General features: G+C 43.3%; 1 protein-coding gene across 4 annotated transcripts in view; it reads right to left on the bottom strand.

The window, feature by feature from the left end:
* Window positions 1–13,447, bottom strand: part of slc36a4 (solute carrier family 36 member 4) — a 160,325-nt gene extending 146,878 nt beyond the window's left edge. Inside the window, exons 1-4 of one of the 4 annotated variants that reach the window (XM_061216262.1) lie at window positions 13,367–13,447; window positions 4,337–4,445; window positions 2,445–2,574; window positions 1,382–1,472 (exon numbers count right to left, since the gene is read on the bottom strand). In XM_061216262.1, coding sequence (XP_061072246.1) covers window positions 1,382–1,472; window positions 2,445–2,574; window positions 4,337–4,358 — 243 coding nt within the window. In that variant the 5' untranslated portion in view covers window positions 4,359–4,445; window positions 13,367–13,447. Of the gene's footprint in view, window positions 1–1,381; window positions 1,473–2,444; window positions 2,575–4,336; window positions 4,446–4,940; window positions 5,155–5,174; window positions 5,246–13,366 lie in introns of those variants that run through there. The other 3 variants (XM_061216261.1, XM_061216260.1, XM_061216263.1) reach the window with 3 other exon arrangements.
* Between the last annotated feature and the right edge of the window lie 2,352 nt (window positions 13,448–15,799).

The following is a 15,799-nucleotide window of genomic DNA, read 5'->3' as shown; positions in this document are numbered from 1 at the left end:
CTGACCATTCCTAACGGCTCGGACACAGAACCATTCCTAACCGCTCGGACACAGAACCATTCCTAACGGCTCGGACACAGAACCATTCCTAACTGCTCGGACACAGAACCATTCCTAACGGCTCGGACACAGAACCATTCCTAACCGCTCGGACACGACAGCGCCCGCCCACTTGTTTTCTATCGATATTTTGCCTGCCCTGCTCCAAATTCTATTAATAAATCGAACATAGAAATTTAATTAAAAGATTAGATGCCTATCTTGCTCTGAAACTAGCAAGAACACCAGCCAACAAAGCGCTGTTCCATTCATCAACACATCACAATGTGTGGCAGGCATTGCCTCTACCATCATTCCCATTATTCCTACTATCCTGACAATTGAGCTATTTCTGCAATCAATCAAGGCAGAATATATACTCCGTAATAATAAAGTGTTTTCTGCAAATACTTTAAAGCAAAGAACCTCAAAGCTTATTCGTCATTAGACGAACCATGAAAGCAGATACTAACCTGCACGGTTGAAAGTCTAATGGGCATTTGACCTCGATCTTCCTGTTTGATAAAAACTTTCACGACCAACAGCTTTGATGTCATATGCGTTAAGACTGGAGAGCAATCCATACCGTTCTTTTAACCGAATGTTCTAGAATTGCTGGGTTCATTCAAATTCCTGACAAGAGGCCATAAGAACTGGCTGGTAGATTTCAACAAACCGGTTTCAACCAGCGACAGATGGGTTCCCCTACGGAGTCAGGTTCTGCTCAAGGTTTCTTCCTGTTTCCAGGGAGTTTTTCCTTGCCACTGTTGCCCTAGGCGTACTCTTGGGGGCCGGTTCCTCTGTAAAGCTGCTTTGCGACAAAGGCCCTTTGTTAAAAGCGCTAGACAAATCAAAATGGATTGATTGATTGATTGATTGATTGATTGATTGATTGATTGCAACGGGGTCCAGGACTCAGCCTTGCAAAACGGTGGCGATGCCGAACCTCAGACTCTCCCAAAACGTCAAAAATCTCAGACCTAGGGAGTGATGACATAGGATCTCATTTCAACTGTGGGGGGGGGGGGAAACAAACAAAACTATGAAAACACGACAGCATGATAATATGGGATGGGGGGGGGCGTGTCCTCTCTGTGACCTGCATACACGCTTGTGAGACCAGTTTGATTACAATGACCACGGCTCTGTCTCAGAGCGAGCCGGGCCTAAAACATACACATCATTTGTCTTGACACTGGAGTCATACGAGTGGCAGTGCGGTCTGTAACACACGCTGCAGTCCCAACAATGACTCCATCTGTCAGTTGGAAATACAAAAGTAGTTCCCACACATGCCACCCTCCACCCCTCCGACCCCCAATGCACTGGGCGCTATACTTACAATAATCCCGGCGTTTTTCACCGCCAAAGGGAGGCCGAGCAGTCCTGTCCCAATGTTCCCCTTCAGGAGGTGGATGAGCGTTTGCGAAAACCTACAAATCAATGACTGGGGTTAGTCCGAGGCCCAGAATACCTCCCGGCCACCGCCTTTGAGCCACTCAGGAAAGCCAGCCTGATTCCTACGGCTCTCAGTTACTGCATTTATCCATTTCCCAGCCGTCAGTCTTCAGCATTGTTCATTCCCCTCACAACAAAAATATTTCTCTGCACCCATCAAATGGGAAAAGCAGTTTGAAATGCACAGTTCACTGATTTCTAGACATGGATCATATCAGTCATGAAATTACATGTGCATATTAGTGAGAAAAATTTCAGTGGGGGGGGTCAAGAGGTTCAGCTGTTGTTCAGACCAAATGTTAGAATGGGGAAGAAATGTGATCTAATTGACATTGACCGTAAAATGATTGTTGGTGGTTGAGTATTGCAGAAACTTTTCACGCACAGCAGTCTCTAGAGTTTGCAGAGATTGGTGGGAAAAACAGAGCAGCAGTTCTGTGGGCAAAAATGCGCTGTTAATGAGACAGGTCAAAGTAGAATGGGCCAGACTGGTCAAAGCTGACCGTAACGCAAAAAAACACACATTACAAGAGTGGTATGCAGAAGAGCATCTCTGAACACAAATAAACACACATCACAAGAGTGGTATGCAGAAGAGCATCTCTGAACACAAATAAACACACATTACAAGAGTGGTATGCAGAAGAGCATCTCTGAACACAAATAAACACACATTACAAGAGTGGTATGCAGAAGAGCATCTCTGAACACAAATAACCACACATTACAAGAGTGGTATGCAGAAGAGCATCTCTGAACGCAAATAACCACACATCACAAGAGTGGTATGCAGAAGAGCATCTCTTAACACAAATAACCACACATTACAACAGTGGTATGCAGAAGAGCATCTCTGAACACACTGTGCATCAAACCCGGAAGCACACAGGCTACAGCAGCAGAAGATCAGTAAGTCTAAAAAATAACTCTACCAGTGAAGTACTTACGTAATGCCGTCATGATTTCCCAGCTCGTAATGTCTTTGAACTGGAACCAATTCAAGATCGTGATCCTCCTCTGAGAAGTCATCGGGGCAGTTCCCTGCGTCTTCAATCAGAGGGGTCATCACTTCCATGTCTGTGAGGACAAAAACAACACACACATTGCAGTCCGTAAATATTTGGACAGTGACACATTCTCTGTTATTTTTGCTCTGTACTTTGCAAACAAAAGGCTGAAACAATCACTGTGGGGCCAAAGTGCAAACTTTAGTCAGCTTTAATTTGAGGATCTTTACATCCATAATGGGTGAACAGTGTACAGTACAGCCCTTTTTATACAAAGTCCCCCCCCCCCCCCCCCCCCATTTTAGGGGACCAAAAGTAATTGGACAAATTAGTACAGTCATCATGTTCAATATTTTGTTGCAAATCCTTTAAAATCAGTGACAGCCCGTGTGCATCATCTTCCCTGGTGATGCTCTGCAAGGCCAGCACTGAAGCCCTCTACAGCTCCTGCTGGATTTGTCTCCAGTCTGGTCTTCAGCAAGCGAAATGTATGCCCCTTTGGATTAAGGTCAGAAAGGAACATTCCACTTGGCGGCCCGAAAAAAACTCCTCGGTCGCGTTGGCTGTGTGCTTCTGCATCATTGTCCTGCTAATCAGTTTTCATGCGTTGGCTTGAATCAGAGCAGACAAGAAGTTCCTCAATACTTCCACATTCATCACCCTGCTGCGGCCGTCCGCAGCGACATCATCAATGAACCCAAGCGAGCCAGTTCCAGGGGCAGCCACACATGCCCCAGACATAACACTACCTCCACCATGTAGACGTGTGAGGTTGTATGGTTTGGATCATGAGGCGTTCTTTTTTTTATTTATTTTTTCTCCGTACTTTCCTCTTTCCATCACTCTGGTCCATAGCCCCCCACACGCCAAGCAGCTGCAGCACCACATTTTATACCGACTCTGTTCGTCTTTATTCCAGTTCTGTGTGGCAAATAGTTTACATGGGCTTTACAAAGCAAAGTAATTACTGTAGCAACTACAGTATGTTTTGATGTTTGGTTGGCACATTTTCAACGAAATAATTGCAAACAGTAACTTCAAAGAGCATCGTGGCTAACGTTGTACTGTGTTTATTTAGCCAGGTCCGTGGGTCATTTAAGTCTTTATGTTTCTCCACCAGGACAATCAGCAGTTCACCCAAAAATTAAATTAAAGTATGTTTCTACGTACCGAGAGTACTATCCATCCATCCAGATATTTTGGGTGAGATGTGATACATTTTCTAGACTTGACTACTTTCTTAGATGCAGTTCACCATGATATAATTGACCTCTAGGGACCCATTTTGTGGTGATCAATGCGCTGAAAGTGTACATTACAGTGTACATTACATTATATTAATGGCATTATCCAGAGCGACGCACTGTTGTTTAGCAGGGCCCAAGACCGACATAAGAGGTCCGTTATAGCACAGTGAATTGTGAAATCTACAAAGTTTATCTGATATGTGATGAATTAACTAATTAATGGATTGATAGTACTCTGGTTAAGCGGTTATTTTTTGTGAACTGCTCCTTTAAATAAACATAATTGGCAGGGTTGAGTAATTTATGCGCTCTTCAGCTTTTTAGAGAAAAAACAATATTACTATTGGTATCGTGAGAGAATTACTAAGAGCCTGGCTAATTTTGATAGTTTTATTACTTTTAAATCAGAAGACAATAGATTTTATACAATTGTTTATACAATGCAATAAGGGACACGTAAACGATAACAGCGTAAATAGAATAGCTAATGAAACTAGCTATCAAAATGTACTTCTGTCACTGGACTATATATCCCTTTAAATTATGCACCATCCCCTCAACAAAACGTCATCATTTCATGGGTACCTAGCTGTTCAGTTGATTCCATCTTCCGCCAGACATTTGTGCGACTACCGCTGACACCGTTCTGGGTCGCCGTACTGAAGTGGGCGTGATGAATTCAGTCTTCTGACAGCTAGGCATAAGGGGAGAGAAATGTATCCTGATTTTCAATTCAGGGGAAAAAATACATTTTTTTTCAAGAGTCACAGTCAGTTCATATCAATTACTCGATGAAATCGTGTGTGGCTAACATTACCCAGATAACGTAGCTGTGTCAATAAAATGGCTGATGTAATTGATTGTGATTTAGCTACTTGTGCCAGATCGGTGACGAGTTATCTTGAGCGATTAACGTTGTCATCGTCGGTATCGGTTCAGGTGACGTTACTTTAACTAGATAACGTTAGCAAGCTACGATTAATGCCGTTACTAGCTAATATAGATAGCCAGCTAACAAGCAGCTATGACAAAGTTATGTTAGCTATGCAATCCGAATTGAAACGCTTTATCTAGCGAACAAGCAGTGTTTGTCTTTGATAAGACTGTTCTCCAGCGGTTGAATCGTCACGATATCGACTGTGGTTTATTCAGGCCGGGTTTAGATAGTAACGCTAGAATTCAATCATACCAAAATGCTCTCCCTTGGAGTCAGTGGTTTGCGTGGAACCTGCTGCTCCGATCTGTAGCACTGTATTCCAGCGATCGACTTTTAGAGCGACGGCAGTCTCTTACGGTTGTATTTTTCTCTTTGGATAAGTGGTGACCAGAAAACAAAACTTCCATTGGAAATGTGAAAGCAGCTTGTGCGGATACAATTGCCAGGTTGTAATTCTGCTCGTTAAAAGGCGATGGCATGGCCTACCTTTCTTTTGCCGACAAAAATCCTGAAACGTCACTCCAGCACTTGCAAACAACCAGTTCAGCGCAAACTACTCGAATCCAGCGAATTGCTCTTAAAGGAAACGTGCTACAATTCTTGTAATTCCACAGTTTTGTGCGACACAAGACTCGCCCTTGGGGGAAATTCTTCGGCTTCTTTTCTCCTTTACTTAAATTGTTCATGGCCGATAGAGAGATAACATTCTATTGTACAAAAAAGTATAAATAAAAGGCAACCTCACCCGACTTGTTTAAGTTTACATTCCACGCATGTTGCATGGTGCAGTTCATGGATATTTGCTAAATCATAATTTCACCAAAATCAGTCAATTTCACTATCTTATATTATTCTGAATTGCTCGAAGCACTGCACAATTTATAAGTCAAGTTCAATTTATTACAGAATATGAATGTAATAAATGAAAGGGTTTTTTTCCCAGTTGTATACAAGAAGCCCTAGCAGTAGAGCGAGCATGGTAAAATGTCAACAAAAAAAATCCTTATTTATTTTTACCCTGCACACATGTTTGTTCTTACTACCCGTTTAATCTTTTATATACATACACCAACCATGTTTACATTTAAGGTGGCAGAGTGACTCTTATGATTCCTTGAAGAACAGTTTTGAAATGAATTTGTATAGATCTTGTGATTACAAGATGTGTTCTCTATCTATTACGCAACACAGCCACACCGCACAGTCATGCAAATATTTCAAAAATTCAAATTCAAATTCAAAATTCAAATTCAAAATTCAAATTCAAAATTACAAGAACACCTTCTAGGCCAGGCAAAGCAAGTTTAAATATAGTTTAAATATAGCGCAAAGATAATTCAAAGTGCTTTACATAGGCAGAAAGGACAAAAGTAAAATTGATATGTTTTAAGATTTAGAATACAGAATATGCAGTCATTTTAATGCCAGTCTACATCATGGCCCATATGAACTGGAAAACCAGGATCTCATGGCCCATATGAACTGGAAAACCAGGATCTCATGGCCCATATGAACTGGAAAACCAGGATCTCATGGCCCATATGAACTGGAAAACCAGGATCTCATGGCCCATATGAACTGGAAAACCAGGATCTCATGGCCCATATGAACTGGAAAACCAGGATCTCATGGCCCATATGAACTGGAAAACCAGGATCTCATGGCCCATATGAACTGGAAAACCAGGATCTCATGGCCCATATGAACTGGAAAACCAGGATCTCATGGCCCATATGAACTGGAAAACCAGGATCTCATGGCCCATATGAACTGGAAAACCAGGATCTCATGGCCCATATGAACTGGAAAACCAGGAGCGTCTGTGCTACAAGCAGATACCTCCAGGAATGCTCTGCGTCGTGGCCCAGCAGTGTAGGACTCACACACACAGGAGTACATGCACAGCTCAGAGGACCAGGGCACGCATCCGCCCAGTCTGTGTCAGGGCCAGGACCACCTCCTCGTGTGCCCACTAAGCCTCCATAAAATATCCAGCATGTACAGTAAACGTATGTGCAACATTAATTAAATAAATAAATAATGTTCCATTTATCATCAAATTGCAATTGCCACTGCAATCATATTCATGCACAACATTTAAATCTAAATTGCCTGACTGTTTAGCATATAGATTGTTTTCTTTTTTTCCCCCCCCATCACATTTTCACTTAAGATCTTTGAACTAAGCACGGCCCGAAAAGGAGCTGATTCTCACTTCACTTAAAATGATGATAATTGTAAATGATTATTTTTTGTACATTTGCAGTATAGCTTAATCACTTTGCAAGCGATGTCACCCTAGATCTTGCTGTAATTAAAAGGCCCAAACTGAAGCTGATTCAACAGTCGAAGGCTGAAAAGTTTCAACATTTTCTTATTCATTCATTCATTCATTCATTCATTCATTCATTTATTTATTCATTTATTCATTTCGGCCCCATATTGTTTTCTTCCCATTTTCAATCCCCATTTGTCTTTATAAACCGGTTCTGTCACTGCAGTGTCCCGCACCAACACCACACAATACCAGTAAACCTCTCCTCCAAAGGGGCGTGCTGCCATCTGCTACTTCTGCCTTCTCACGCTCCAGTGAACTGGCTTGTCCTGCAGAGTGGTTGCGGTGTGCGATCACCCTCCGTGCTCAGAGGGCTCAGGCGCGATGCTGCCGCACGGACATCCACAGGTACGGGATCAGATGAAAGATGAAACGATACAGAGGAACTAGACGCTAGACAGTGGATGAAATCACGACAGTTCTGCACCGAGAATGCTTCAGCGGGACGTTCTGCGCAGGAAGGTTGGATATGGGTCTGCAATCGCTATCTGCAGCGCGCATCACCCCCACCCCCTGCTTCAGAACCTCGCCCAGGGAGGCAGAGCGGCCCAGGCCTCATCTCCGAAGCGGAGCTGAAAAGTGTAGGGAAGGCAGAAGTCTAATGTTCCGTAAGACAGCTGAGCTTCCGCGAGCTCTGTGAAGAAGCTGTCACCAGTGGGCGAGAATTACACAGCAGGATATGACTCGGGAGCGGCAATGCTGGAGAAATATAAAATGGCTGAGCTCTGGAGGGACATTTCCAATGATACTATCTAGAAAAGTGGGCAGACCGGTGTTTGCTGTGTTTCCTCAGGGAAGCCGGTCTGGGGTTATTGTAAGCACCACGTTCATCCACACAGAGTACACAAATAGCATAAAGAATTGTCTGATCTGTTTCCCATGCTTTCTACATCAGGTCTTTTGGGCTGCTAGATGCCTTTTTCATTAGGTCTGGATATACTCTGAATTATTTCTGCTTTCATGTACAGATAACTCCTCGCACATCATTCCGTACTTTAACAACAGGAAGTCTCGATAGCGCAAATGGCAAATGGCTAGCGTTTATATTCACATTCACCCATTTACACACCAACCGTGATTGGCTTCCATGTAGGCCAACCAGCTCGTCAGGAGCATTTAAGGGTTAGGTGTCTTGCTCAGGGACACTTTGACACAGCCCGGACGGGGGATCGAACTGGCAACCCTCCAACTGCTAGACAACTGCTCTTACTGCCTGAGCCAATGTCGCCCCTGGAATTGAAGTAACCATCCCACGAGAGAGAAATCATATCTGTTACAACACACGCTGTAATTAACTTACTTGAACTACATCAGACAGTGTCCTCTTTGCTGGACTTGAACATAATTTCATTTCACTTTTTGACCACCTTCTGATCAGCAATTAATATACATCCCAAAAGCAAGACAAATTGAAATAAATAGGACATGCTGGAATTATTCAGTCTAACAAGTAAGCACTTGGAACTTGCTCCTATGATGAAAATGAGGAAGGTAGGTTTCAGCCAATTGCTATTTTAATTAAAGCCAATTTCCCTTTAATTAAAATTAGAATTCAATTTGTGCAGGTGTAACATAACAGAGCTTATGTGCAAGAGTTTGATTCAGCCATCAGGCTCACAGAAATTAAATTGTATGTTTTGATAATAAAGAATCATACTTTTTTTTAAATAAATAAATAAATCCACCCCCCCCCCCCCCAACCCAGCTCCAAACTTTGAGAGGTGTTTTTCTGCCCCTTTACCCCTCTCCCATAACTGTAGAAAACACGAAACTGAACTGTGCCAACAGCGATAAGCATGAAACGCGTCTGATTGGCTACAGCAGGGGTGTCAAACTCCAGTCCTGGAGGGCTGCAGTGTCTGCTGGCATTTGTGTGGACTCTTCAGCCAATGAAAGACTTGTATCTCTCGTGCTGAAACACACCAAAAACCAGCAGACACTGCGGCCCTCCAGGACCGGAGTTTGACACCCCTGGGCTACATGCGGTCTTGACGTGAATACAGTGATGTACGAGTAGTGTCTAAAACAATCAGGTGTTAATGCCGAGAGAACATGCGGCCATCGACCAAGAAGAAGACACGGCACTTCAGGACGCATCATGCGAAGCAACATGAGCGATTTTAATGGGCCTATAAAGGGGTGACATCAGACTTCAATATCTCAGGTAAACAGGAACTTACACAGGATCGGTTGCCTCACTCTAACTGGCATTGGAGTATGTTCTGTGTGGCGCACAGTTAGGTCTCTCATTCCCCCATTCCATTTATTCACAGGAGTCGAAGCAAGCCCTTTGAAGTGTGATTTGCTTTAAGACCCAAAGCACTTGCCGCTGTGTCTGACGATGCAAAGCACAACAGCAGCCAAAGCAAAGTGTTATTGACTTTTTCATTCAGTGACTCTCTCAGACAAATCCATTCATTTTTACTTCAAAGCAAATGAATCCTTGAATGACTCAGACTGTTTATCTTCAAGGGTTGTGGAGTCCAAGAGGAATATTCTTTGATCGGATCGAAAAGGCACACTACCTGAGAAACTTTCTTTTTTTTTTGTTTGCCGATTTTGCCTCACAGCAAGGAGGTCCTGGGTTCGAATCCCGGTCGGCCGGGGCCTCTCTGTGTGGAGTTTGCATGTTCTCCCTGTGTTCGTGTGGGTTTCCTCCCACAGTCCAAAGACATGCAGGTTAGGCTGATTGGAGAGTCTAAATTGCCCATGTGTATGAGTGTGTGAGTGAATGGTGTGTGTGCCCTGCGATGGACTGGCAACCTGTCCAGGGTGTATTCCTGCCTTTCGCCCCAATGTATGCTGGGATAGGCTCCAGCCCCCCTGCGACCCTGTTCAGGATAAGCGGGTTCAGATAATGGATGGATGGTTGGATGGTTGTTGCAGATTTTTCCTGTTTTCTCCCAATTTAGTAGATAATTGTACCCTGTGCCCTGTGCCCTGTCCCAATCGCCCATGTGCTAGGGAGGGATGCACCCCATCCCTTGGAGGCCCAGATGGATCAGCTTATCCTCAGAACGACACGCTTTCTCCAAGCCCGAGGTACTCCTGCTGCATGCAACGATCTCACTAACCCCCCCTCACTAACCCCCCCTCGCTGAGCCCCCCTTGCTGAGCCCCCCCCCCCCCCGCCCTCTGAGCAGCCAGCCGATTATGCAATTCAAATAACTTTCAATTCATTTCATGAAAAGAAAAACAAACATGCATTTTTAATACCTTTCAATTGGGCAACTGAATTAATTCAATTTTGCAGGACAGAGTGACACAAGTTCTCTCTGCCTTCACAGACCCAGCTAATCCTAGTTTTTAATTGTATTAATTACAATAAAATACATAATAAATTATAACCATTCCATTCTCTCGCGCTCTCTCTCTCTCTCTCTGCTTCACTTCTGAATTTAAAATGTGGGGAAAAGACAGTGAACAATATGGGGGTTATTTGAAGTGATCAATGCATCGGAAGGTGGCCCTGTTCTGTTTTGCAGGGTGTGGTTTGAAGGCTTCCACACAAAGTCAAATACTGCCTTCTGTGAGCAGGGAGCACATGGGCACGGTTTTACAGGTTTAGAGTTGTGGGGAAGAACGTCATGGAAATGTCATGTAAATTTTGTCTTAAAACTGATAAATTGAGTTTTAAAAACCGTTGAGGACCTGCAGCACAGAGGTATTCCACCTTCAGCCGCCCCCACACCTACCTCTGTGATGCCCCCAGTGACGACAACCACGCCTCTCTGCGATGACTCACACATTACACACGCATGTGTGCACATACACTATGCGTCACTTAGGAAGCGCACTGCAGGTTAAACAAGCCAGAACACGTTAATGAATGTTACGAGATGTATTTTCTCCCCCACCACCTCTCCACCTCGTTGCCCCGGACAGTGGGTGGGTGTTAGCCCAGTTAGAAGCCACAGTCCACAGCCTCTTCAGTCTTCATGTTCAGCACATGAGAGTCTCTGGAGAATGACAGGATGGAATCACTTCTGCCTTGACAATCATGCGTAATTGCCTGTCCAATTAGTGATGTAAGCCATGCAACAACATATTGCGTTATGTTCCCCATAGCTCCGTGTGAGTGTGTGTGTGTGTGTGTGTGTGTGTGTGAGTGTGTGTGTGTGTGAGTGTGTGTGTGTGTGTGTGTGTGAGTGTGTGTGTGTGAGTGTGTGTCTGTGTGTGAGTGTGAGAGTGTGAGTGTGTGAGTGTGAGTGTGAGTGTGAGTGTGAGTGTGTGTGTGTGTGTGTGTGAGAGAGAGAGAGAGAGAGAGAGGGGAGAGAGGAGAGAGAGAAAGTGTTTCTGTTTGACTGTGTATGCATTGGTATGGGTATATGGATGTGTGGGTGTGTGTTTGCTGTAAGGTCTGAAGCCTGTTCATTGCTGCTTGTGGTTATATTTTGTTGTTGTTGTCTGTGACTTGATTGATGTACGTGGTTACAAAACTGATTCTTTAACTGCTATAGCACCTTCATGCAACCTTAGTTTGCAACATTGGGGTTTTTGAACCAAAACAGCGCATTCTGGTGACACATTTATTGCATTCAAGTCGACATTATATTTATGTAAGGGTGATATCAATCTCCACAAATTAGCTCTGTTCATATTTCCATGAAATGATGAAAGAATGAGGCTGAAAGAAATATGCCCACGTGTGATTTTCTTCTGTCGAAGATGTATCACTAATCCATCCATCCATCCATCCATCCATCATCACCCGCTTATCCGGAGTCGGGTCGCGGTGGCAGTAGGCTAAGCCGGGTATTCCAGGCGTCTCTCTCCCCAGCAACACATTCCAGCTCCTCCTAAGGGATCCCGAGGCATTCCCAGGCCAGGAGAGATATATAATCTCTCCAGCAGGTTCTGTGTCTACCTCGGGGTCTCCGCACAGTTGGACGAGCCCAGAAAACCTCCAAAGGGAGGCGCCCGGGAGGCATCCTGATCAGATGCCCGAACCACCTCAATTGGCTCCTTTCGACGCGAAGGAGCAGCGGCTCTACTCCAGATGTCCGAGCTCCTCACCCTATCTCTAAGGCTGAGCCCGGCCACCCTACGGAGGAAGCTCATTTTGGCCGCTTGTATCCGCGATCTCGTTCTTTCGGTCACTACCCAAAGCTCGTGACCATAGGTGAGGGTTGGGACGTAGATCGACCAGTAAATCGAGAGCTTCGCCTTCCGGCTCAGCTCCCTCTTCACCACAACTGTCCGGTGCAACGCCCGCATTACTGCTGACGCTGCACCGATCCGCCTGTCGATCTCACGCTCCCTTCTACCCTCACTCGTGAAGAAGACCCCGAGATACTTGAACTCCTTCACTTGGGGCAAAGACTCGTTCCCAACCTGGAGGGAGCAATCCAGCGCGTATCACTAAAACATATTTATAACCATTATTTTGCATAGATCTGAATAACTTATTTGGTAGCACTTGTAATCATATCATCAATTAGATTTGTATCCCCATTTCTTCCAGACGTCTGAAAATGATGCCTCTGAAAAAGGCACCCTTTTTTAATAATTATTGATAATTTATTCCTCAATAACTATTCGGTATCGCGAGCTGTATCTTCTTTTGCAGTTTTTACAGATAGATAATACAGTATGTTCTGAGAAATAGGCCTGAATTTCACGTGGAATGACTCAAATGTCAATTCCGGAACAGGCCTACAGATGAACGCAAACCACCACTAGAAAACATTCTAAAGGGGATGCAATTCCGTAATAAAATAATTTACTTCAGAACTTACTCAATTAATGAATGTATATGCACATATGTATTTAGTGCAAGTGGAAACAGTTGCACTAGAAGTTGCACTATACTTCCAAACATTCCAGTCGTACAACAGCCACATGTAGTAGAAACACTGTAACTCAACAGGAAGAATGTGTGTGTTTCACAAGCTGATTAACGTATTTGTTCAATATCCCTGCTGTCCATGCCAAGACCGACATCTGCCAAGCTGTGATAATGCTATCTTGCCTTAAAGTCACCGCCGTATAAATACAAATATTACAAGACGAACAACAATAATTAATGAGCATGGTCCGAGTCCGAGTCCGAGCATGGTCCGAGTTTAGGGAATTAACAACAACCACGCACGATTGAGTGTACGAACTACATCCCATTTTAGGGGACTAAAAGCAATTGGACCGCGGCTTCTCAGCTATTTCTGATTAGCCCGGTGTATTCGATCGCTCCCTTAGTACAGGTATAATAAATGCCTTTGGAGCTTTTTGTTGTGCCAGTGAAACCAAATAAAGCCACTGTAAAGTGTTTGGAATATCTTCAAGAAGAAAGTGTAAATAGATACTGTAACTAGAACTACAACTAAGCAGACAAGAAAGGACTCACCAAGCGTGCACTTCAGATCCAAATATGCAGTTAGCTCGCAGAAGACGCTCATACCCTGCAGGAAGTCAGCTGAATACTATTAGCATCTAAACTATTTAGCTTAAAGACAGCTAGTCCACATGAAACACATTCATGAATGAATGAATGTTTTCTTTATTTTAAATAATGAAATAATCACCGGCATCATGTAGCTAGTAAAGTCATGAGACTAATGTGAATGTTTTGATTGTCTTGTCTGTATAATTTAGATACATAGTATGGCTTTTGTTTGAAACCAACTGTAAAAATAAATAAATAAAATGAAACCAACTTTTAAACCATGGATTTGTGCTCGAAGTATTACTGTAAGCAGAGCTCCCTCTAGCGTGGTTTTGTGGTTTGCGTATAGGAGAAGCGGCAATAAGTGCACAATCAGCGCCAAATAGTTGGATTTTTACTGGCGGCATGTTTGCCACCATCCACACAATTCAGTTATACACTTATCTTTGTCTCAAATAGGTGAGGAAGCAACGCTTTGCTGGTGAATACATTTGACCTATATTGTGCGTATAACCTTTATTCGTTGAGCTAACGCTAAATTAATTGGCAAATCTGCCGGCTACGAATCAGCTGTCATCTCTACGTACTGACAACGTGTAAGTTACATTCGGATTGCTACAGTAATTAATGCTCTGATTGCATACTAAGGACTATATTTAGAAACTTTGCCTACGACAATATTTCTACATTTTACAGTATCTGCAAAATGATTGCATACACCATACACCACTGAGTTCATTTATAATTATTCGTTTCGTTTTTATAGTTATTAAATGCCGATAGGCAATAATGTCAATAATGTATAATGAATGAAAATGTATCTCGCTGTGTTCGGCTTTAATAGAGAAAACGTAGCTTTAATCGTTTTATTTGTGTAGGCCTCTAATTTCTCTAATCTAATTTTACATGCTTAAAGACAGTAGGCTTTCAGTCCGTGCCAAATTGCCCATTCCCCTTATCTGGGTTGTTTGTGCAGTAATGTTCTGTAATGGTTAGTAAATCTTACTTTATTAGCACATAGCCATAGTGTTGTTTCTTGTCTCGGGTTCTGTATGGATGTCCTTGCCTTTTACTCCTGGATTTTAACTCAAACCTTTAACTGAATAATATTCAGTGCCATTGTCCTGTTAGTCTGAGAAAATGACAAATCATGTTATGTCATGTTATGTATATTAATATAGGCCAACTGTGCCATTTAGCATGTGCTGCATATTATATGCATACTACTATTCAAAAGTTTGGAATTTCTCAGAAATGGTTGTTTTTGAAAGAAATTGATACTTTTATTCACAGAGGTAGCATTACATTGATCAAAAAACATTTTTTTAAATAAAATGTTTGTATATGATAGCAAAGCCACATTTTCAGCAGCCTACTGGGCAACACTTGGTGTTACCTCATGCTTAAGTAATCGTGCAGTCTGCAAATTTACATTACATTACATTTCATTATTGGCATTTGGCAGACGCTCTTATCCAGAGCGACGTACAGTTGATTAGACTAAGCAGGAGACAATCCTCCCCGGGAGCAATGCAGGGTTAAGGGCCTTGCTCAAGGGCCCAACGGCTGTACGGATCTTGTTGTGGCTACATCGGTAATCGAACCACCGACCTTGTGTGTCCCAGTCATTTACCTTAACCACTACGCTACAGGTACTGTAATTTAGTACTAGAAAGACTCTGTTGCAGATGAAGGGTAGGGTTCGAGGCGGTGGGGTGTCCTGTGCACGCCCTCTCTTGCGCAGGTGTGCGTCTGAGCCTCCCACTCCCTGTCCTTGTGAGATCCAGTCTGCTTTGCTCTCTTCCTTCAAGACAGCAGTGCACTTCTTTCTATGAAATCAGTTTCTCTGCAATCTCACGCATGGAATTAGCTTCAATCACTCGAAACTAATGACGAATAATGAATGACTGATGATCGTTACTTTAAGATGCATGTCTATTATAGAAAACACAGAGCTTCACTTTTATATGGATGTTCCTGAGAAGGAGTGCCAAGGGGGAAAGGTGCATGATGGGAAAGAAAATGCACTGGGATTTTGCTGTCCTCTAGAGGGCAGTGTTGTCTGTGTCACAGAAAATCCCTCCTCAAACGAGCTGGGATGGTGTTGACCCGAGTTGACCTGGATAGCTGGTTCTGGCTGGGTTAAGCTCTGCATCAACAAGCGCTGACTGTCCTTATTCGATAGATTTGGCATCGTGCTCTGTCAGTGAGCAGGGACATGAGAAGAGCAAAGATGTTTGAGAAGAGAAAACTATGTAGCAATCATTAATAAGAAAACACATTAAATTGCCATAAAGTTTAAAATAACTTAATTAAAAAAACATGTTCCATGAGGCAGGTGGACCAGCAGCGATATGAAGTGCCTGACCAAGCTTGCAGGGATAGAACTGAAAA

Source organism: Conger conger, chromosome 13 (genome assembly GCF_963514075.1).
Source record: "Conger conger chromosome 13, fConCon1.1, whole genome shotgun sequence".
NCBI lineage: Eukaryota > Metazoa > Chordata > Actinopteri > Anguilliformes > Congridae > Conger > Conger conger.
The sequence above is the reverse complement of the archived record's forward strand: the minus strand, read 5'-3'. Positions and strand labels throughout refer to the sequence as shown.